The following is a 25,088-nucleotide window of genomic DNA, read 5'->3' as shown; positions in this document are numbered from 1 at the left end:
TTAGTCCCCAGATGAATCGTTCGATTTTCTTTCCCTCCGAAGTGATCATGCCAGGGCACAACAGAGACAGTTCACTAAACCTCGATATGTAGGCATCTATGTCAGAGTTTCGGACAATGAAATTCCACAACTCTTGCTCCATTTTCTGAATTTCGCCTCGAGGGCAGTTCTCGGCCATCAGTATTTCTTTCATCTCTGCCTATGGCATGGAATTAGCTACAGGAAGAGTCATGGCTTCTACGTGTCCGTTCCACCAAGTGAGAGCTTGGTCAACGAAAGTGCATGCGGCAAACTTCACCTTCATCTCCTCAGGGCATTCCCATATCTCGAACACCGATTCCACCTTCTCCATCCATCTTTTCAGGGTTAACATTCCTCCAGTGTTGTTAAAGGTTCGTGGCTTGGCATTGGTGAAATCCTTGTAGGAGCACGTTTTGGTAGGTCCTTGATTGATCCCGTTGTTCGAACTTCCAGCCCCTTGTCCGTTGACTCCTCCATTGTTCCCTTGATGAATTTGTTCCATTGCTGCGGTGACCGCAGCAGATACAGCCGCTTGGAATGCAGCTGAGTCGACTTCGGGTGGGGTTGGCCTAGGGTTACCGCGAGTTGGTCGTTGAGGCATCTTTCTGTCATGGAACGGAAAGATGTTGAGTGCCTATGGTTTTTATGATATTATGATCCTATAAACTAGGTGTGTGGCATGAACTTAAGTAGTTTCTCAAATTAGCATACAATTATGGATATATAACACATAGCAGATTACAACATCATAGTAGAACACATAAAATTTTCCATTAATACTATCCATACTTTGATACATGAATTTTTTTCTCAAAAGAGCATACATAAGTGGTGCAAGTCGGTAGCATAACGATTCTATGAGTAGTGTAATCACTTAAGCATAGAGTAGATGCAACATAGCGTAGATCATAGTAATAGTAGGGTAAGTCTACTCCTAGCACTCTATGGAGCGCTCTATGACGGCAGCGAGGTCATATACCGAAGTGTTGCACCAAAAACTGGGCCATCTCAGTCATTTCTCCAATGACTTCATCCCTCTCATGCTCAACTCGCACTGCTCGTGCTTCCATGGCGAATAACTGTTGCCGCAGGGCGGCAATCTCAGCTTCTGGGAAGCGATTCTCCCTTGCGGGATTCACTGGTGGGGCGGGGTGGTCCTGCTGCGCCTCGCTGATAGGTGTTGTGGTAGAGTCCTCGCCAGAGTCTTGTTCTTCCTCCATGTCGTTCTCAGCCTCATCGAACTTGTAGTCAGTGTCTGTGTACTCGTCAGGCCCCACGTCGTGTGCTCCCCATTGGTCTCCTTGAGGCTCATCTTCAATCATCCCGTGAGCCACTAAGACCTGATGAAACTGAATGCCCTGATGCTCCCTTCCATGGTGACTGAGAGGAGGTATACGAATAAACAATCATCACTCCTATGACACTTCAATTATTGTATAGATTGAGTTGATGTTCTCTTTTTGGTGATAAAAGGGTATGTTTTTAGGTTTTCCTACCATCGTGAGTTCCTCGGGACATGTGATAGTTGTACCTCGGAGGAAATGCAGTTGATCAGGCTAACCGAGATGATATCATTATCTTTGTTGGTTTGGTATTATGTTCTGTTTTCTAATTCACACAAGCAAAGATGTTTTATCGTTGTGTTTTATTTGTTTTGTCCAGAGTTGTGTTAGTCCCTCTTTGGTTTATAGTTGCATATCAATGTGTGGTTAGATATGCTAGTTCCCTATAAACAGAGCTCTGATACCAACCTGTCACACCCCCGAACCGGACGGCGGAAACGTCCGAGGGCTTGCGTGACTTTAATTGAATATTATCACAAACAATATACATGAATCATAACATAAACATCACCATGCATCAATATATTACAACTGGAATTGTTCACATCAAGTACATTGTTTTAACATATTACACATTCATAACACAAATTGTTTCAGAGCTTTCAAAACAAAACATTCTAACGTACTTGGTATTACCCTTCTGCTTATCTGTTACCTGAAAATACAAGTTATTTTGGAAAACGTCAACATATGAAATGTTGTTGAGTTCATAAGCAAAGTTGTGAATAAAATGATTTGTATAGTTTGTAAAACCTAGAAAATTCGATATTTTCTGACAAGACATTAGTTTATCAAAGTGTGAAGATCCATAAGTTGATGCATGAATGATTTCAAAACATATATGTAAAAAGGGTGTTTTGTATTGTAGTTATAGAATTTCCGAATGAAATAGTATTGATTTTCTCCGGAAAACCCGATGTTTTCCGATGTCGAAAGATATACGTGATTACAAATTTTGTACCATCACATCGAATGAATATTGATTTCACCACCTTGATTACTATTGAATAATGTCCTAATTCCATCTACTTTGATTACTCGTAAGCCTTAGCGAACGAAGAGAAGTGGAGTACTATGTCATGCTACTATCGTAAGTACCTTAGGCTGTCGGGGATGCGAAAGACACGATGGTCCAACTTGCACTTGATTACTTTGACCTTACTAGCATTAATAATGGGCTACTAGGGCCCAATAGCACATAAAAGCTATTGAAAGTCCTTCTATTGGAGGGTTCGATTTTACGGTTGTTGTAATGGTATCGGTTCGAGACCGATCGATTCATTTGTAACGATATTTGGAGTTAAACGTGTATTCGTCTTTCGATTTTTCGGCAGTCGTGGTTTTTGTATTTTGACTCAATGAAGTAATTTGTTTAAAGTAGAAGTTTGACCCTTTTCACACCTTTCCTTTTATAAAAATAACAAGTTTAGTCCTTTATATAAAAGAAAAGACATTTTTAGCCCTTAAAACATTTTCTAGACACCTTTGTATCATAAATTTCTTGAAATGATGGTTTTAACTCAAAATTTATTTTGTTAACTATTTTAGTCCTTTTAGAATATTAATTTTCGGCTAAAACCCAACTTTTCACAATTTTTACAGTTTTGGCCCGAAATCCAAAAACTTTACATTTTTTATCCTTTTTGGAAATAAAAAGCATTTTTTACCCTTGAAATATACCCTTTTTATCCCCTGTTTTGAAGAAAGTTTCATTTTAGCCCCTTTAGTTGTCATTTTTCGCGATTTTGGGCTTATTGCGCCAAAAGCCCAAAATTAGCCCATTAAGCTAAAAATTTACATTTCAATTCCTTTGAAAATTTTAATATTTAGAAAAACAATTATGGAAACCGTTTTGACTCTTTTGGCCCTTAAGAAACCGTGACTTGACAATTTTTAACCCAAGTTTTGTATTTTTGAGAATTTAAGCCCAAAAATGGGTTTTATGTTGGAAATATGTTCATCATAATCTTATAAGTTATTATTCTTGACTTGTTTAGTGTAAAATAACTTAGATCATGTTTGTTTCCTTTCTCATGTCATAGATCTCGAGTATCACCCCTTTTTGGTTACATGTTCATCATAAAAACACATATAAACACACATACATGCATAAAATCACACATAGCATACACATACACATAGATCTACACATTTTCTTGTATTCTCTCCCATAAAACACATAAAAACCAAAAAGAGAGGGGTATGAAGCTCACCTTGAGTTGTGGGTTCGGTTTTTGAAGAAGAATGGAAGTAAGTGATGTGTTTTTCCGCTTCAGCAACCTTTCTTGGAAGATCTCGAACATAAAGAGTTTTCTAGGAGTGTGATCACCAAAAACTTGTTTAGAAGGAATGATCTTACAAGAGAGAAGAGTTGTATAACTTAGACAAGTAAAAACTTACCAAATAATGATGATTATCTTTGGAAAATCTCTTGAAACATAAGCAAAAGTCTTGAGAATTTTTGGATGAAGAAATGGATGAGTTTAGAGAGACTTAGAGAGAGTTGTTGTGACGTGTGTGTGTTTTGGGAGGCTCTCAAATTTTGTTACACAGACTGAGTAGGAATTTCTTCCTCATTGGTCTCGAGGGGTGGGTTATAATTGTCATTGAATGGAGGTGGTACCCTGTGATACCCTAGACCCTTGGTTTGATTATCTTTAAATTTTAAAAAATTGTCAATCATGGACACAACTACCTCACTTGACACATCAAACTTTTTATAGTTGAATTCAGCATCTTTATATTTGGTTTTTAATGCATCAAGTTTGGTAGTCACAGCATCAAAATCTTTCTTAAGATATCTATAATGGACACACTTGTCACTGTACTCTGTCTGTAATTTCCTAAAGTCCTTAGTCTTGGCCTCTAGTTCTTCTTTCAATGGTTTCTGGCCTTTCCTAAGTTGGTACCCCTCATATTTAAGTTCCTCATTCTCTTTTTAATAAATCGATTTGTTCACAAAGAAACTTGATAGTAGTTTCACAAGATGGAGTACATGAAACGTCATTGACCGAGAGGGATGCTGAACTCATTTTTATGAAAAATGCCCTTTGACTAAAAACTCAAAAGTCAACCTTAAAAGATAAATTTAGAAAATCAAACTTAAACGTCAAACTTAAAAGTCAAACTGAAAAGCTAAATTTGAGAATTTGAAAGTTAAACGAGAAAGTCAATGGTCAAACTTTAAAGTCAAAATCAATTTTTGAGATCAAAAGTCAAAAAATAAAAAACTAAAATTTTTGGAAGAAAATGGAACATAAAAATAAAAAGAACTTGATTTTTGGGCTGAAAGTGTTAAAATTGCGAAAATTAGGAACCGAAATGGAGTCCTTTTGAATTAAATCCGGGAGGAATGGAACGTGAGGCAAGCTGGTTCAACTGGTAAGGCTGCAAGTTGAAAACAAGAGATCCGGGTTCGATCCTTGCAACCCCCAATTTTTTTAAGAAGAGTTGTGATGCGAGGACCGACCGGGCACGTGTTGGAGCTTGCTGGCCGAGAAAAAAGCAAACCGGGAACGAGACGAGGACCGTGACCTCGAGACTGGCCGTGAACCTCGGACAGCAAACAACCGAGGACCGTGAACTCCGAGGGCCGTAAACTCCGAGACACCCTAGCCGCAAATGCCGCCGCCGAGAAACCCTAGCTGCAAATGCTTCTTCGGCCGAGAAAGCTTCAATGGCCGTAAACCCTTCTTCCGGGTCATGAACACTTCGCAAATATGAAAAAAAAAACCAACGATTTTTGCCACTTTTTGCTCCAAAACTCAATCAAAAACTCGTTTTTTATGAAAAATGCAAAGAACAAACCCCCTTTATTTTGCCAAGAGCTATCCAAAAATGCAAAAATCCTTCAAAAATAAGATAAATACGCTCTAGATCTGGAAAAATGATTTATACAATCCAAGCTCTAATACCACTTGTAAGTCCCAAATCTGCTTGTGTATCAATCAGATCCGCTTGATGGTGCGGAATCCTAATCAAACGGATGATGCTAGATCAAAATAAAAGAGAAGGAGAAGAAGAATAAGTGAATCTATGATGTATTCAATGAATAGAATGATGCTCCATACACATAGTACACACACACTAGTTCTTCTCTCTCTGAAACACACCTTGAGTTTCACGCACTTAAGCTCCTCTATACCGTCCACTCCTCACCCCTAACATCTATATATATCAGACATGGCCATGAATGTGTTCACGGCTGTGAACCCATTCACGGTCGTAAACACAACCGTAAACACCTATTACATGACTGAAAAATACATTTTTCTAGAAAAGTAAAGTATAAACCAATTTTTTTGACCCAACAATAACCACGACATCCATGTGAGGAAAATTTGTCATTGACAACCATCACCAAAGCCACCCCATTGATGCTAATATCAACATAAAAACCCATATCTAGATAAGAATATTTGGATATAGAAGAAGAACAAACAATAGATGGTAGTGGTAAGGTGGATTGTCCCTTTAACCATTCGTTAATTTCCCAGAGATGAACCAATAAAACACAAGACGAACCAGATTTCCCCAAATTGAGTATGATATCATTCTTTACATACCAAATAAACCTAAACTCGTTGGATGTGAAGTAGTAGTTTGTGGTGTTTACTAATGTGAGTTGAGAGAAGAAGCAAGAGATCAGTGATTTGAGAGAGGGTATCTTATCTAAGGTTTAGAGAAGGAAGATGAAGTATTCCAGGGGTTGGTTTCTTGCATGTGTGAAGATGGAGACGATTGCTGTATGGAGAAGATGATTTCTGCATCTTTTCTCATAATCAATGTAACTTGTAGTCTTTCCCATAATCGATGTAAACAGAAGATGAAAAGAAGATCGCGTAACATAACACTCCCTTAACAGATCATGAAGAAATTCAAAAGCTGCTACAAAATAGGATATGTTTGCATTTACAGGAGCCAAAAAATGTGTATGAATAATTCTTTTAAATCTCCAACCTCTCGAAATGGTTTTGATCCAATTCCTCACCTAAAGAAGTGAGATGAAGGTTAAGGTTTTTTCTGGAGGTTGAGGATTAGAGGTTTATGAACAGAGGATGAGGATTGGAGGTTTATAAACCTTGATGAAGAAGGCGATGATGATGACGATGGTAATGATGGAGTTGAAAGCGTTTGAAACTGAAATTTGGGAGTTCTCATATATCGAAATTAAGGTTAGATTTGGGGCAACTGAAAGATCCAGGACATGTTTTTAAAAGTTTAAGACTTGTCCTCAAGTATGGATAATTATGAGATTAAATGGTTAGTTTAAATTATTTGTTATTTGATCCCTTATGTTTTTAAAAGTTTAAGACTTGTCCTCATGTTTTGAAATTTATGTTTTGTGATTAAAAGTTTAATCTAGACAATTTAAATTTCAAACCCTATAATTTTACAAGTTTAAAATTCAACCCTATACTAATATAATATTACAAGACTAATATATATATATATATATATATATATATATATATATATATATATATGTATGTATGTATAATTAAAATGTTAGTCTTACCGTTAGTAGACCTCATTCACGAAGTCGGTCTATAAGGTGGGTATAAGGTTGCAGCCTATAAAATGGCGATTAATGGGTGTACACTCACACCCACCGCTTGCTTCATCGGTGGATGGTCGTTAGCCGAACGGGTAGGATAGGGCAACCCTATCTCCTCATTAAAAGTATAATATTAAAATACAAATTAACTAAATGTTTTTCAAATTCCCAATCCTAGTTACGTTAGGAAAAATGAATTGATGCAAACCCATGAAATTACACTTTGCATCCTTGCTAAGAAATTAGTGGAGCGTGTGTGGTTTACCGGCACACTAATTGGTTCTAAGCAAAGGTGGCAAAGGGTGATTCATTGTTTATCATAGTTCGGTGGAGCGTGTGTGGTTTACCGGCACATCGAATAGGTGATTGTAACAATGAAGGCACCATGTAGATTTGCATGGTTATTCACCCCCACTTTGTGATCCTCGGCATCCCAGTCACAAACGAGAGGGGCATATCGAGATTTAAACATGCCATTGAAAAGTTCAATGAATCTCATCGAAACCTAGGAATTCTCAATACATTTAGAACTTAAGGTTATGTTTTCATGGTGGAGAATTAGTGAATCGTCATTCACTTACCTTCAAATTGTTTGCATGTTGGATTACGACATCTCTTTTCTAATGTGTAAATAATGTTGTTGGATCCTAGCCCTAATTTTTCATATTGGGTGATAATTAGGGATTCCATTCTAATCAAACTTTGTCCTTTCTATTTGTAGATGTCAAACGCGAACAACGCTGCTGCTAGCTCATTCACACTAATGAGCCTTTGCCAAAAGGTGACTTGACGAGATTACTCGCTACGAGAACAAGGAGTATGTCCTTGATGAGAAGCTCGAGAAGATCAATCCAAAAATCGCTACTCCGGCTGAAATGGCTGCTTTCGAGACTCATGAACGTGATGCAACGAAGGTTCATTGCATCATGATAGCCACAATGAACGCCAAATTCCAAAAGTCCTATGAGGACATGTATCCGTACAAGATGCACCAAGACTTATTGGAGAGATACCATCAAAACACAAGGCAGGAACATTCCGAGATCTTCACTAACATGATCACCACTAAAATGGAACATGTAGATTCTCTAACCATACACTTTCAAAAGATGCAAAGGTATGTCGATCGTCTTCGCAAGTTGAATGTCGACTTTGGGGAAGATTTGGCTATCGACATGGTACTTCATTCCTTGCCTCCGTGCTACAACCAATTTAGGATGACCTACCAAATGAACAAGGAAGAGGTCGCCCTAGGTAAACTCCAAGGTCTCCTAAGGGTTGCTGAGAGCAACCTCAAGGACAAGTCTATTGCACCAACTCCCAATCCACCCGCAGCTCCTGTTTTGACTATTGGGCAGGGAAGGGTAAGAAGAGGAAGGCTCCGTCTAAGAGCCACCACAAGGGAAAGTCCCGAGATGGTTCCTCTTCTAGGGGGACCAAGGTTGATCCTGCTAAATCCAACCCTAACCCGAAGGAGGCAGAGTGCCACCATTGCCACATAATAGGGCATTGGAAGAGAAGCTGCCCGGAATATCTGCAAGCTATCAAGGATGGAAAGATCAAGCCGTCTTTCGTAGGTATTTACACAATTAAATCTAATGATTCATCTCATGCTATTTCTTGGGTTCTTGATACCGAGTGTGGTTACCACATTTGTTCTGAATTGCAGGGACTAAGAAGAAATAGGGATGTGGAGCATGGAAGAATAAATCTAATCATGGGGAACAGAAGATCGTCGTCTGTGACCAAGATTGGAGTGTATTCTTCAGTGCTTAGTAATGGATTAAGTTTAGATTTGAATAATTGTTGCTACTCGCCAGATATGGCAAGAAACATCATTTCATTTCACGGTTTGTTTAGACAAGGATTTAGATTTTTGTTTAATAATGAGAATGGTTCAATTTATGCTTATCTAAATGGTATCTTATATTTTGAAGCAATATCGTGTAATGGAATTTATGAAACTGTGATGATTGTAGATAACCTAGGAAATGATGTTTTATGCATGGATTCTTCCAATAGTATGGATAAAGCATGTTTGTGGCATTATCGTCTTGGACATGTCAACAAGAAGCACATAGCCCAACTCCAAAAGGATGGAGTGTTGGAGTCATTCGACCTTAGGGAAGATGACACGTGTGAGTCTTGTTTGCTTCGAAAGATGACCAAGTCACCCTTCACTGGTACTTGTGAAAGGGGTGAGGGTTTGTTGGATCTCATACATACCGATGTATGTGGACCCTTTAGATCCGCCACAAAGGATGCAAACCGCTTCTATGTGACTTTCACCGATGATTATAGTAGATATGTGTATGTTTACTTAATCAAGCAAAAGTCAGAAACGTTTGAAAAGTTCAAAGAATTCAAACATGAAGTGGAGAATCAATTGGGCGGGAAAATCAAGATGCTTCGATTCGATCGAGGAGGAGAGTACCTAAGTCTTGAATTCCACGACTATCTCAAAGAATGCGAAATCGTTTCGCAATTGACGCCACCTAGGACACCGTAGTTGAATGGTGTGGCAGAAAGCCATAATCGAACCTTGTTGGACATGGTTCGTTCTATGATGAGTCGTGCTTCACTACCTATCTCAATCTGGGGGTATGCCTTAGAGACTGCCACTCATATCCTTAACCGAGTCTCTACAAAGAAGGTTGCCAAAACACCTCACGAGATATGGATAGGGAAAGCTCCCTCGTTGGCACATATCAAGGTTTGGGGTTGCGAGGCTTTCGTAAGACGAGATACTCACGAAAAGCTCGAACCTCGTAGTGAGCAATGTATTTTCATCGGCTACCCGCAGAAATCCTTTGGATATCTCTTCTATAGACCGAATGATAATGTTGTCTTCGTTGCGAGAAGAGGGGTTTTCCGAGAGCGAGAACTCATAAGCCAAGGAGACAGTGGGAGGCAGATCGAGTTTGAAGAGATTCAAGAATCGAGTGATGAAGGAACCTCTACCGCTGGCGCTCAACCCGAGGAGGAAGCTCTGATTGAACCAAGTGACGAGTCCTTACCTCTTAGACGTTCCGAAAGAGTTAGAGTTCAACCCCAATTTTATGGTTTTCATATTACTACCGAAGGGGACACGTATATTAGTGATGGTACACTAATAAATTTAGATGAACCTAATAGTTATAAGGAAGCCATGGCAGGCCCGGAATCTGCAAAATGGAAAGAGGCAATGGACAGCGAGATTCAATCCATGAATGACAACCAAGTTTGGAATTTGGTTGATAATGTGCCCGGACGTAAGACCGTTGGGTGCAAATGGATCTTCAAGAAGAAGACCGACGTGGATGGAAATGTGCACACATATAAGGCGCGATTGGTTGCAAAGGGCTTTACTCAAACTCCCGGAGTTGAGTATGATGAGACCTTCTCACCAGTTGCAAAAATAAAGTCTATTAGGGTGATGCTAGCCATTGCTTCATTTCATGATTATGAGATATGGCAAATGGATGTCGAGACCGCTTTCCTTAATGGGAAGTTGGCTGAGGATGTTTACATGGATCAGCCAGAAGGTTTTGTCGATGTGAAGCATCCCAATAGAGTGTGCAAGCTTGAGAAGTCCATTTATGGACTTAAGCAAGCGTCTCGCAGATGGAATCTCTGCTTCAATGAGAAAGTCAAAGAGTTTGGATTTGTACGAAGCGAAGATGAATCATGTGTATATGTCAAAGCCAGTGGGAGTATAGTTAGCTTCCTCGTTTTGTATGTCGATGACATACTACTCATAGGAAACGACGTCCCGACACTGCAGGAGGTTAAGTCCTGGCTCGGGAAGTGTTTCGCTATGAAGGACCTCAGAGAGGCTTCCTATATCATGAGAATAAGGATAGTGAGAGAACGAAGTAAAAGACTAATAGGACTTAGTCAGAACACTTACTTAGATAAAGTACTAAAATGTTTTAGTATGGAAAATTTAAAGAAGGGAAAATTACCGATACAAAGTAATGCCAAGTTGAGTAAGACTCAAAGTCCGAGTACCGAAGCCGAGATAGTAGAAATGAGCCGAGTACCATACGCTTCCGCAGTTGGCTCAATCATGTATGCTATGACTTGTACTCGCCCTGATGTAGCCTTTGCTTTGAGCATGGTCAGTAGATATCAAGGGAACCCTGGCAGAGCGCATTGGATTGCGGTCAAGAATATACTTAAGTACGTTCGGAGGACGAAGGAATGGTTTTTAGTCCTCGGGGGGGACGGGGGGGAATGATGACTTAAAGGTGTGAGGGTATAGTGACGCCAGCTTCCAGATAGATAGGGACAACTACCGTTCGCAGTCGGGCTGGGTCTTTACCCTTAACGGAGGAGCAGTAACTTGGAAAAGTTCCAAGCAGGAAACCGTAGCTGATTCAACGTGCGAATCAGAGTACATTGCAGCGAGCGAAGCGTCGAAGGAGGCAGTATGGTTGAAGAACTTCATTGGTGACCTTGGAGTTGTACCTGCCATAAAGGAGCCTATGGAAATTTTCTGTGATAATGAAGGGGCGGTTGCCTTGACCAAGGAACCGAGGGATCATGGTAGATCTCGTCATATCGACAGAAAATATCACTTTATTAGACATCCAGTAGAAGAAGGACAACTCGTGGTTAAGAGGATATCATCAGAAGATAACCCAGCAGATCCGCTTACGAAGGGACTGGGTAGGGTTAAGCATTTGCAGAATGCTAGGAGTATTGGGCTGAAGGATGATATTAGTTTAGATTAGATCGTTTTAGAAACTTGTAATAGATAAATGTGATTGACATTTGATGATTAAATAAAGGAGTATTATTTATGAGTAAAGTTACTGTCATATGTTGATTGTTTAACTATTGTTACACTTTGCATGTTTTGACTTCCTGAATAATTGAGTTATTAAGAATAATCGAATTATTCAAATGGTCCACAATCGTTCATATGTTTGAAGTAGATATGAAAGAAGATTGTCATGAATTGGTGTGTAGATTGTCTAAATTGTATTTGACATAGCAAACGTTTGCTACAACGTTCATGAGTGCTTACGAACTAGTTTTGAGCATTGGAACAAACCCGCACTTGCTGGAATCACGTTATGGAATGTGACAAAAAGGTTGATCGCAAGACGATAATATCATATGGTCTTAAAACCTAGATATATATATATATATATATATATATATATATATATATATATATATATATATATATATATATATATATATATATATATATATATATATATATATATATATATATTGTAAGTGATCGCAAGATGATTAGTCACCTAGAATATAACACTAAGACTTAGTAATGTGAAACTAGGTCACAATTTTTTTTTGCTCTTTTCAAAAAAAAAAAAAAAACAAAAAAACTTGGTCACATAAGATGAAAAGTCAAGGAGTTTGGAGGAGCGTTGTCGAATCCTCCAGTCACCCACCTAAGTCACATGAGTACATTGTCCCTTTCATGAACAAGATTTCAATACAAGTATTAATACAATTATTAAATATATGTTAAAAAGTTTATATGTGAGTTATATGCTTATTGTCTAATTTCAAGTTCATCTGTTAAGCACACACATAATTCAGATCCTTCATGTATTCAGGTTTCCACTTTCCAGGTCCTAAGATTCTAGAATTAAGTTCTTCAGAAGAAAATATTTGTATTCAAAAGTAATATACCGATAATTAGATATAGAGACGAAATCCATCAATGAAGATCAAATCAGATCAACATCCATTCATCACCTAAAAACCCATACAAAAGACTATATCAGTTAGCATGCTGAATGATTTATGTATAATTCAAATATTTAAAATAAAGTACAACCACACAAAATGAAATAAATTGAAGGTGTCATCTGGGTATGTGGATTCCAATGGTAACAACAACGAAGGCACAATAGGCTGTTTTGGGGCTGAACCTTGCGTCCTCATTTTCTTTGTAAGAGCCCTAATTTCAGACCATTCAGATCATTTGACTGAAATTCTAATTATTTTATATCGACTGACGTTCCAATTATTTGGATTTGGGTCAAATATCGGTTAACATACAGAACAACAAAATGAAACCAAGTAAAAAAACAAACCTTTCCAGCAAAATCTTGGAAGAATTGAAGTTTCTTTTGATTCCTAGCACATAAAACTGAAAACCACATTCGGTAAACAAACAGGCCATTATCATAAAAAAATATGTTAAAGGCAAGCTTACCTTGATTTCTCTCTGATTGAGGTGTCTCTTGCCCAAAAAGAGGCTGATGTGCAGACCTACGAAATCGACATACACACATAATTAAACATACATGCACAGTTAATCATACATATATAGAGATCTAGACCCAAATGCACTAAATCCACACAAACATAAAATTAAACCCATACCTGTAGAGAGAGGGTGGTGGTTTTCAGCGAAATACAAAGAGGGAGAAAGCGAGAAAGACCAAAGTGTATCGACAAATCTGAGGCCTATATCGATTAAACGATTCAGAATCTTCATACCTGGGAAACCTATTATTCAAAAAATCATATCTTCAAGACCTGCTATTGAGGTTTGGAGAAAAAGGGGTTAAAATAAACTACCAAAAAACAAAATATAAACTCAAAAAGTCGATCTATACCTCAAAAACTCCAGCTTAGATTTGGAAGCTTTGATTTTCGATTCCAACTGAGGATACAAACAAATAAGTAAGAAGAAGGAGTCGACTGATGCAGTGGTGTTTAATCGTTGTTGGGATGTAAGTTATCTCGGAATCCACTGTAATCGTTGCATAGGTGGGGATGGGATTTAGATGATAACCTGAACAATTCGAGATAATCGGTGTTTTTAGAGAGAGAGACAAATAAAGGAAATCAAGAAGAGGATTCTTACCTGAATCGAAACTTCTAAGAACCAGACATGACCAATGAACAAAGTATCTGTTGGCGGTCCAACATAGGACATAATGAAGGAGAGATTGATAGCGGCTAGGGTTTTTCAGGAAGAATGGCTTATCCTGATGTTGAATGGAGCGAGCGAGAAAGAGAAATAAACGCCATTTTGGTTCCAGACATATGAAAATTCGATTTCAAAAATATGTGAATTGCCCGCCTTGGATTATAACACATTGGCAATTCGTGTGACAGTCCCGTGTTTTTAATCCCCACCATTCAACAGTTCAGATCAACTTTACTTGTATTTTAAGATATCATGCTTAATTTTTTATACCTTTGCCTTTAAAATTTGTACTTAAGACATTATTATAGATGCTTTTTATATATATATATATATATATATATATATATATATATATATATATATATATATATATATATATATAACAACAACAAAAAAAACAATAATAATAGTAGTAATAATAATAATAATAATAATATTTTGGGATTGAAATCTTTATGTACTCATCAGGTTTCCCGATAGTAATAATAATAATAATAATAATAATAATAATAATAATAATAATAATAGTAATAATAATAGTAATAATAATATTTTATGATTGAAATCTCTATATACTCACCAAGTTGCCCAACCTCATCCACTCAGTCTCTTTGAATTGCAGGTAATTAAATAAAGATATTTGGATAATGATGTATGTATCTGCTAAGAAGTTCAAGGAGATGTAGGTCGTTAGAACATTGAGACATTGTAAGTCTCCGTTTATGCTTATGTTTCTTGTATCAATTATAGCATCCCAATTCCTAGTAAATCAATGAGGGGTCGTTTGATAGTTGCTGGCTGGGTTAGAGCTGACCGGGTTAGAAGTTGACTGGGTTAGAAGTTCTGACTGAGTTAACTTCTGACCGAAACTTTTTGTTTGATTTTACATCGACTGGCTGTACAAAATGACTATATTACCCTCAAACAACATTTTTTATAATAATTCATTTATGATTAACCATTTAATTTATAACATTACTGTGTAATTTACAAAATGGATATGCCATTTACAACCATTCTTAAAAAAAGATGCAAATAAAAAATATAAGACAATGATAAAATGATGTAATTTACCATTATTCTTTAAAAGTATAACATCATAAGCAAACACTGTTATGATACATATAGTTAATCAATTCTAAGGTTTATACAACATTCATGGATCATACATACAACATTTCTCCAAACTTCATCCATTCTAGTCTAATCCAATCATCCACTACATCATATCATACAAAACTAAACACTACCAATACTTTCTACTTTTAATTTACACCAATGATTTCTTGTTGATTTCATTTGTGGAAATATAACTAAAATCAGCTTCTAGGCCTCCATAACTATCTTTAACATGATATATGGTATCATAACCATAACCATTCAGTGTTAATCCTACATCTTTATATGCTTCGGCTATGGTCAACTCGTCCAAATCCAAAAGAAAATCAGCCTCATTCTTATTGCTTTCCTCAAAACCAATGTTCTTGTTAAGTTCATCTTTGAAGACAAGTGATAAACAATAAAAGATCAATCAAATTTATGAAATCCATACACAAATAAGATGAAATTAATGCAATTAAATACACAAATTGCATCTAATTTCAGGAAATAGATACACAAATAACATCAAATTGCAGAAAATGCATACATATGTGCATCAAATTTCAGAAAAAAAAAAAAGAAAAAAAACAGATGAAACAAATTACCGTCGGAGTTGCAGATCGACCCTGGTGGAGGAAAGTGCTGGAGAGGAGGATGGTGGACTAGCGGTGGACGGCGACGTTGTTGAGCAGGGAAGGGTCGGCGTCGATGGAGAAACGAGACGACGAAGGAAGAAGGCTAAGGCTAGGAAGGGAGCGTCTGTTAAGAAGAAATTTCACCAATCTTGTATGAATTGGAAGGAGGTCGGAGCTTCAGGAGGCGGCGCTGGAAGGGGTAGGTGAAGTCGGAGGGAGGAGAAGAGAGGAGCGACGCTGGTGATGTCGATGATGCAGAGTTGGGCAAGGAGAAGAACAAGGAAACGAGAATGACAAGGGCAAATGAGGGTTTTTTTCAGTCAGCTTCCTTTTTGTCATGGACCGAGTCAGACAAATTTTCAAGACCGAGTCAGAATATTGGACTGGATCAGACACAATTAGCCCTATATCAAACAGCCTGACCGGACCGAGTCAGCAAAAAGTACTGACCGGACCCAGTCAGCTCCTTACCAAACAGGGCCTGAGACATTTCTTTGGAAATAATTTTACGGTACCAAATTCCACATTAATGAATAAGCTTTGTATTAAATAAGCATAAATAAAAAGGTTTAAAATAACCGTGAAAACTAGAGATGTCACAGTTGGTATCAGAGCATTAGCTTACGTGAACTAGGAATTTAGGGAATTTCTAGACTTAAACTTAGAATGCTAGGAAATGATCGTGATGTGAGTGTCTATTTTCTTTTAGGTGGTATACCTAAATTGACACAAGCACTAAAATACTTTGGGGAATATGCCTTCATTTTTATTATGTGCTAAAAGATTTATATTGTAGCATGCCTTAGGTTACCAAAATGCTCTTACTTAAATTAGATGAAAGGTCAGTTGCTAACCTAGATTAGGAAATTTTATGTGTTCATATTTTAAACTTTTAATTATAGTATTAGAACTGACATATAACATTTCCGAGTGATAAGGAGAATTATACATCTTAACTTTCCCAATCTATATTCTCGGCTCGATACATTGAACGTACGCTTCGATATGTACAACAATATGACGATCACAAAGAGCGGTAGAGTTTTAAATAACAAAGGAGGTCCATCACCTCAGAACATTGGAGCAGGAGCTACTCAGTTCCCAGATAGGTAAAGTTTGATTGATGATGTATGATATGCTAGATCAGCAATGGCACATGTTTATGGATCTCCCAACTCAGGGACTAGTGAATGATGGAGGCATAGCGTCAGTGATCAACAAACCGATAATCATTGAGCGAGTCAATGATGGACTAGTTTCCTCTTATATGACGATGGTCCAAGAAGGACATGATGACTCGGAAAGTCATCAAGGGCCACTCCTCCTATGGAAGATTCAGAGATCCGAAGGAATGATGAACCTAGAGTCTATTGAAAGTATAAGGATTTCATGGCTTACAAGACATCATTATTTAACGGCAATGAGGATCCAATAGGAGTAATGGGCTGGATCTCGGAGATGAAACTATCTTTCATCACATGCGGGTGCATTGGAAAGATTCAAACCACCTATGTTGTAAGACAATTCAAGGGTGCAACAATCCGTTGGTAGAATACACTGGGAACACGCTAATCCCTAACAAGCCGTTGCAACTAACGTTGGAGGAGTTTTGAACCCGCTTCAAGTAAAAATTATGTTGTGTTAAATACATGTTGGAGTTAGAGAATCAACTCCTAACATTGAAAAAGAGAAGCATCACATTTGAAGAATACACTAATGCGTTAATGGGTAAAATGGAGTTTGCACTACGTGTGGTCCCCGACGAACTGGCCAAGATTGATATATACTCCAAAGGACTGCCATGGGAGTATTCTGTGCCAGTTAAGCAGGCACCAAATTTTGAGGAACCTATCTAGGCTGCAAAATCTATGGAGAGTATGATTAAGAAAAGAACTATCGACAAGGCTAAAGTTAGTGACAAAAAGAAAGATGCTATATTCTCTGGAAATAATAACAATAGGAAGAAGAAGAAGTATCTAAAGTCAAGCGACGAGTATGGAAGAAACTAAGAAGGGAAGTAGTGCGATCGGTGTAAGAAGAAGCATTTCAATGACCGTGTCCTCTGCTACAAGTGCAAGAATCCAAGGCATATCTCTACAAATTGCCCAACAAAACGAAAAGTTTGCTTCACTTGCGGCGCAGCAGGGAACATGAAGGCAGAGTTCCTAAATGCTGAAAATCCAACCCCAAGGATCCTACCTACAAAGCTCAAGGGTAGAAGCTACCAAAAGATCCTTGATGAAGCGGATGTCGTCATAGGAGATCAAGAGTAGTAAACTGTTTATCTAGAATTCGATATATGGAGTAGTCCTCCTATATAAATAATAATAAGATGTGTAACCTAATATTAGAGGCCTAATGTATGAACAAATATTGTAATCATTTTTGAAGTTTATAAAATTTGTAGTTATGTTACATTGTTGTGTGCCACTAAGAAATTATGATTTCAACATAATGGATTGGTTAAGAATAAATTAAGGTATAGAACAACTTGTAGGCAGGACACTACACGAGAAAGAATTTATACCAAAGGCTGGGAAGTGAATTTGTGGTTGAAGATAAGCATGGATGAAATCCTAGTGAAGTCTAGGAAATTTGTTGTATACGATTTCTTGGACACATCTATATGAGTTACATTGCTTATGTGATTTTTAGAATACCAACTTAGGTACTGCAAGACCATCCTTGGGATAAGTATAAATAAGTGTGAAATGTAGTATGGGCACGTACTACCGAAAGCACATGATTTATCCTTAAATCAGGATGAGTCCCAAGCTTACTAAGGCACTAGTAGTTGGAATTGTTTGTTCATGTACGTCGTTACCATCGTTTCGGTAACAACTAAGAAGACGAATGTTATTTATGACCCTAGTGGTCATATTGAATCGAGTCCAACTTAAATACGAAGTAAGTTACTTGGTTGACGGAACCAAGTTGGATTTAGCATCCAAATTTAGTCAAAATATTGAAAGGAAGGACAATCGAAGCGATCAACCGAAATATCACAATCACCGTTAAGACTAAGTAGCCAGTAGCAAGAAACACTAACTAAAATAATGTGGTTATACCACATTAGAACATGAAGGAAGGTATCCTCTATGACATCCGCCAAAACTCAGGTCAGTACTCATCTAGAACCTCGTCATTTCCTTGTGTGCACTTGACTTGGCTCTAGAGTTACAAGTTGAACTAGGTTCGCGACTTAATAGATCCCTCAAAACAATTAGTGTACCTTAGCTTGTATTGAACGATCACATTGATATGTAAATGAACCAACTGAGTAGTAAAGTGCCAAAGTTGAACCTTAAGCCAAAACATAAAACTATGTTCGGTAGACCACAACCCAAGGGTAAGTTAGCAACCCTAAAATTTCCATATTACAATAATCTAATGCTTAACAAGGTTAAGTATTCTAAGCTAATAAGAACAAAATTAAATCATAATGTGAACCAACTATAAAGTTGATGACAAATTCATATAATTCATAATTCGAAATGTGAACCATAAGTAAAATCCAAGGATTTTAAAATCCTACAACCACATATTAAGAACCCTGGTTACAATTGTTGAAATATGAGAAATTGATTTTTATAAAAACTAAATCATAGGTTATCATTTTTCTAAATTAATTCAAGAAATATAAGTTTACAACTTATTTCCAAATGTAAATATTTGAATAAACCCCAATAAATAAAACCCTAGGAAATTATGATAATATTTGAGTTTTTATAAAAATTTAAAGCCTAGATTTATAAAAATTAAAGAAAGGCTTTTAATGATTTATCCAATACCAAGAAAAATATTCTTCTCTCACCTTACTACGATTCAAAATTCGTCCATATGCCATCGGCTCTCTTTCATGCATTAAAACCTATCATTACTACTCATTTGAGCCCTTTCTACACTCAACTCTCTCTCATTCTTCAAGAAAACTATCCAACTCCCAAAACCTCTCAAACCCATCCGAAAATCATCCATCTTTTGCCCTAATTTTGGATTCTTGAAGGTCTTGAAGTGTTCTTTCTTCACTCAAAGTCGAAATCAAGGTAAACAACACAACCCCTTATAGTTTTACAACTTTACTTCCTCTTCATCATGGTTCTTCTTTACTTTTCGGATTCTATGCCCTTCTATGGCTAGATATCCTTGTTTTTCCTCTTGGTGTTTGTATATTCTCAACATAACACATTACATATGTTTGAGATGGTGAAAATCCATTATCAAAACCATGCTAAGAGTGAAAAGATGCACATATGTTCATATGATTTCAAAAATCGAGTTTATATCTTCTTCTTCATTTCTGTTGTGTTCTTACATAACATAAAGCATTTAACTTGTTTATAGTACATAATGGATGCTTATTCACTCCATGTGTGTGCTAAAAATCGGACTTATGGTGCAATCTTAGTGTAAGATTCGGTGGTTCCAAGGAGTTCTCTATCACAAGAATAAAACACCCTAAGGAGGCACTTAAAGCAACCAAGGATGACATGCATTCTGTCATAATATTTGTTCAGCGTTGAATGACCACAACTCACTCATTACTAAATGAAATCATGATATTGTTTTTATTAGGACTAGCTCCTTGAGTTAACATTCGAACACAATTGTCTTTACTTTAAAAAATTAAAAATATGATTTTTGATAATTTTTACAAAACAGTTTCGCAAACAAAACTTTTTATGTGATCATTAGTTTTGCTTTACATGATCAAGGGTCTTAAACCCCACCTTAAATCTAGGGAAATTTTTTTTAGTAACTTAACATATTCAAAAAACAATAATGCCTGAAATTACGTGGATTAAAACCCCACAGAAGTTTCTACACAAATTCGTGAACTTTCAGCTACATCTAGAACTCATGCACTATATTGTGCAACATTGCTTAAATTGTTGTGGTTGAATACCCCTATTTTGCTTCTAAATATATTTTGAACAAATTATTTTATGTAAGTTCATATACACAAGTGATGATCTGTAAAACTCCAAGGGCTAGAACCAATTCCTTATTTTTCTATAAAAATAATGATTTAATGGCTTTAAACACAAAATAATCATTTTAAAAGAGATAAAAATATGAAAAATTGTAGTATTAATATATTCACAGAATAAGAAAGTCATGTAAATTTGTAGACGAGTTGGATACTATTTGGTATTTTATCCATATTTTTCATTAAATTGGTGCATGACTTTACAAATTCAGATTATTGGATTCAAAGACTCTAACCAACATTTTTTCAACCTTGAGAACATTATGAGAACCTGTAAAAATTAAATTGAGAATTTTAGAAATTGTTTACCATTTATTTTGAATTTTCTCTATTATCTGGGCTTTAATTTACAAATAAATATCAAATGACCTTCAAAAATGACTACAAAATTTTTGGACACCAATGCCCTTTTTTAGAACCAGAAAATCAATTTTAGTAATTTATTTCCCTGCCTTTGTGAAATTTTGAACACAATGCATTATGAATTAATGTTACAAATTCAAGATTTGTCAGGACCTTGAATTCCTTAAGTTCAACTTTTCCTAGTCAAGTCCATTTAGAATCTTTCGTGCCTACCAGCGCATCGAACACAGAGCGTAGACAATTTAGTTTTGGTACTTTATGCAGATTCATATTGCCTGTTATAACATGATAATATCACTTCCCAACACATCACCTACAAGCAAAACTATCAGCAACATATTTTTGATTTTCTGTTTTTTTATTGTTTTTGGATTTTTTTAAATTTTGAAATTTTTTTGGTTTTTGTTTATTTCTCCCCCTAAATTTGTGCATGGGTGAGAATGAAATCACTAAAATGCGCAAATTTAAACTAATCTAATCAAAAATAAGTTAGAAGATAAGAATTAAAAAAATAAAAATAAAAATAACTTAAAATAAGTAAAAAAAATAGAAAAATAAAGCTAATCCTCAAAACGAATCATTTTTAAAAATCCCACAAGCACATCGAATCGAGCTTTGTTAAAAGGCTTGGTTTTGGAATGTTGGACATAATTTTTAGCAATTTCAATCGCAGCCTCATTATTACTGTAAATAGGGGTTTCTAGATAATTCAAACCGTAATCCAACAGCTGATGTTGGATCCAGATAACTTGAGAACAAGAAGTAGATGCAACAATGTATTCCGCTTCAGCTGTTGAAGTTGAGACGGTGTGTTGCTTCTTGCACTGCCACGACACCATCCGATCTCCAAGATATTGAAACCCTCCTGAAGTAGATTTCCTGTTAAGCTCACAGCCTCCATAATTACTGTCAGCAAAAGCATATAAATCAAATTTGGAATTTTTCGGATACCAAAGACCCAATTTTGGGCTGCCTTTGATCTACTGAAAAATTCTTTTGAAAGCAATAAGATGTGAGAATTTAGGATTAGCCTGATAACGTGCGCATTGACAAACTGCAAACATGATGTCTGGACGGCTTGCAGTAAGATACATCAACGATCCGATCATCGATTTGTAGTGTGTCTGATCTACGGGTTCGCCATCAGTATCTGGAGTTAACAGAGGTCTTTTGGCCATTGGCGTCGATGCAGGTTTAGCGTCTTGAAACCCGAACTTCTCAAGAATACCCTCCACATACTTGGCTTGATGTATCAGGATTCCGGTTGAATTTTGTTTGACCTGAAGCCCCAGAAACATGGTCATTTCTCTCAACGAACTCATCTTGAACCGCTTTTTCATAACGCCTTCAAACTCTTTGCATAGCTGCGGGCTGGTAGACTCGAAGATAATGTCGTCAACGTAGATTTGAACTAGAATTTGATCATTACCAACATGCTTGATAAACAAATTTTGATCGATAGTGCCATGAGAGTATCCATGCTCGAGCAAGTGCTTTGTAAGGGTCGCATACCATGCTCGAGGAGCTTGATGTATCCCATACAATGCCTTGTCCAACTTGTAGACATGATTACGAAACTTCGAGTTAACGAACCCAGGGGCCGATCAACATAGATTTCTTCCTTCACCTCTAGGGTTACACCATGTAAACCCTAATGTGTCATGACACATCTAGGGTTACACCATGTAAACCCTAATGTGTCATGACTCTTCATTTCCATGACCCATGGGTTTGTAACTCCCATGGAGCATCCATGAAGCATCCTATGGGTAGAACCCAACTTGATAATCCATGGAGCCTCTTAGCCCACTATATAAGATATAGATGATTTACATAATCAACCCATATATTTAATTAGTTATCCTTTGATCACTTAATTAATTCCAAATTAATTCTTTGATCAAACTAATCAAATAATATTATTAATATATTAGAACTTATAATATATTAATAATCTCCAAGTGTTATTTCTCTCATTTAGTCTATCCAATTACATGGTGCCATGCAACCCAAATGGACCATGCCGGGTCGGGTCAAGTACAAGCCCGAAATAGTTATGGACTTAGACACCTTATCCAACAGTCTCCCACTTGGATAAGTCTAATAACTATATCTCTAGTACTTCAGGAACTGACCGGCAATCGTAGCTCTTTCAAGGTCTCTCGGAACTGAGAAGATGATGGTACGCCATTTAAGATAAGTGATCATATAATCCTCCGTTCTAGATATCAGCCGGACAAATACATGGAACATTGTCTTGCTTATTGTCCAACATTTGTTTCCCGATTTCCGATTTGTTTGACATAGAACTTAATTGAACACATCAACTTAGTTCTGACCGGGCCCGGTACATGGGTCAAAACAAAATCATCGAGGGGCCCAGATATCAGCTTCTAATCCAAGAAGGAACAGATAAACTTCGACTCATATGTTTGTTCTACCACTCATTGAATTACACACAAAAGTACGTTTTATAACATCGAGTTACCAATGCGGTTTCGTACAGTCAATGCATAACCAACTTGTAAGTAACAAATCATATCTCTAGGTTTGAAGACTTATATGATATTACCGTCTCACGATCACTCGAGATAGAATTCCATGAAGTGATTCCAGTGAGCGTGGGTTGAGTCCAATGCTCAGAACTTATGAGCACTCATGATTGTTGTAGCCTTGTCCAAGACCTCTACAACCAAACATGACAGTCTTGATTCATATCTACTTCCAACATATGACCGACTGTGGAGGTTTGAATAATATGTTATACCAAACAAAATTATTCTGGAAGTCAAAACATGCAAAAGAAATATAGTAAACGATTGACAAGAGATAGCAACACTTTACTCACAAATAAAACACTTTTATTCATCATCAAATGTCAATTACACTTTACAAATTTCGAGATTATCTAACTACTAAATCTAATATCATCCTTCAGCCCTATGCTCCGAGCATGCTGAAGATGCTTAACCCGAGTCAGTCCCTTTGTGAGGGGATCTACCGGATTTTCATCTGATGATACCCTCTTTGCCACGAGGTGTCCTTCTTCGATCCGATGTCTAATGAAATGGTATTTTCTATCGATGTGCCTGGATCTACCATGATCCCTTGGTTCCTTGGCTAAGGCAACAGCACTTTCACTATCACAGAAAATTTCCATTGGCTCTTTAATAGCTGGTACAACTCCAAGGTCTCCAATGAAGTTCTTCAGCCATATCGCCTCCTTTGCTGCCTCGCTAGCTGCAATATACTCTGATTCACAAGTAGAATCAGCCACTGTCTCTTGCTTGGAACTCTTCCAAGAAATTGCTCCTCCGTTTAGGGTAAAGACCCAGCCCGACTGAGAGCGGAAATTATCCCTATCAGTCTGGAAGCTAGCATCACTATACCCTACAACTCTCAAGTCATCACTCCCACCGAGGGTAAGAACCCAGTCCTTAGTCCTCCGTAGGTACTTGAGGATATTCTTTACCGCAGTCCAGTGTGCCTTGCCAGGGTTCGCCTGATACCTGCTAACCATGCTCAAGGCAAAAGCAACATCGGGTCGAGTACACGTCATAGCATACATGATCGATCCTACAGCCGAAGCATAAGGTGTTCGACTCATTTCTGCTATCTCAGCCGCAGTGCTAGGGCTTTGTGTCTTACTCAATCTGGTGTTACTCTGGATGGGTAACTCTCCTTTCTTGGAATCCTGCATGCTGAATCTCTTCAGCACCTTATCCAAGTAGGTACTCTGACTAAGTCCAATTAGTCTTTTACTCCGATCTCTCAAGATTCTTATCCCTAGAATATATGCAGCTTCACCAAGGTCCTTCATAGCGAAACACTTCCCAAGCCAGGACTTTACTTCCTGCAGGGTTGGAATGTCATTTCCTATGAGTAGTATGTCATCCACATACAATACCAAAAAGCTAACTATACTCCCAATAGCCTTGACATACACACAAGATTCATCCTCACTCCTAGAAAAGCCAAATTCCTTGACCTTTTCATCAAAGCAAAGATTCCATCTGCGAGGTGCTTGCTTCAATCCATAAATGGATTTCTCAAGCTTACACACTCTATTAGGGTACTCGTTGCTGACAAAACCCTCTGGCTGACTCATGTAAACATCTTCAGCCAACTTTCCATTAAGGAAAGCGGTTTTGACATCCATCTGCCATATTTCATAATC

General features: G+C 37.3%; 1 protein-coding gene across 7 annotated transcripts; it reads right to left on the bottom strand.

Moving 5' to 3' along the window:
* Nucleotides 1-1,860: 1,860 nt before the first annotated feature.
* On the bottom strand, nt 1,861-13,991 carry LOC111910025 (uncharacterized). 7 transcript variants are annotated; one of them, XR_008225682.1, is made up of 7 exons: nt 13,757-13,990; nt 13,506-13,684; nt 13,270-13,428; nt 13,100-13,155; nt 12,978-13,033; nt 12,571-12,636; nt 1,861-2,019 (listed from the first exon to the last, which is right to left on the bottom strand). XR_008225682.1 is itself a non-coding variant. In XM_023905823.3 (6 exons), exons 3-6 carry the CDS (start codon nt 13,382-13,384, stop codon nt 12,694-12,696), a joined length of 375 nt encoding a protein of 124 aa, XP_023761591.1. In that variant the 5' UTR covers nt 13,385-13,395; nt 13,506-13,684; nt 13,757-13,991; the 3' UTR covers nt 12,584-12,693. The 7 variants fall into 7 exon arrangements, 3 of the variants coding, with proteins under 3 accessions (XP_023761591.1, XP_023761589.1, XP_023761590.1); XR_008225683.1 differs by lacking the exon at nt 1,861-2,019 and adding an exon at nt 12,170-12,350; XR_008225684.1 differs by lacking the exon at nt 12,571-12,636.
* Nucleotides 13,992-25,088: the final 11,097 nt, after the last annotated feature.

The sequence above is a fragment of the Lactuca sativa genome, chromosome 8, assembly GCF_002870075.4.
Source record: "Lactuca sativa cultivar Salinas chromosome 8, Lsat_Salinas_v11, whole genome shotgun sequence".
NCBI classification, from domain to species: Eukaryota; Viridiplantae; Streptophyta; class Magnoliopsida; order Asterales; family Asteraceae; genus Lactuca; species Lactuca sativa.
This window is presented reverse-complemented; position numbering and strand designations above follow the sequence as displayed.

Bases quoted from the DNA above. Each gene is read 5' to 3' on its own strand.
- LOC111910025 (XM_023905823.3), bottom strand. From the start codon at position 13,384: ATGAAGATTCTGAATCGTTTAATCGATATAGGCCTCAGATTTGTCGAT. The intron at 13,156-13,269 runs GTATGGGTTTAA...TCGATTTCGTAG, and splicing joins CCACCACCCTCTCTCTACAG to GTCTGCACATCAGCCTCTTT. The intron at 12,842-12,977 runs GTTTGTTTTTTT...GTCTGAAATTAG, and splicing joins TCCAAGATTTTGCTGGAAAG to GGCTCTTACAAAGAAAATGA.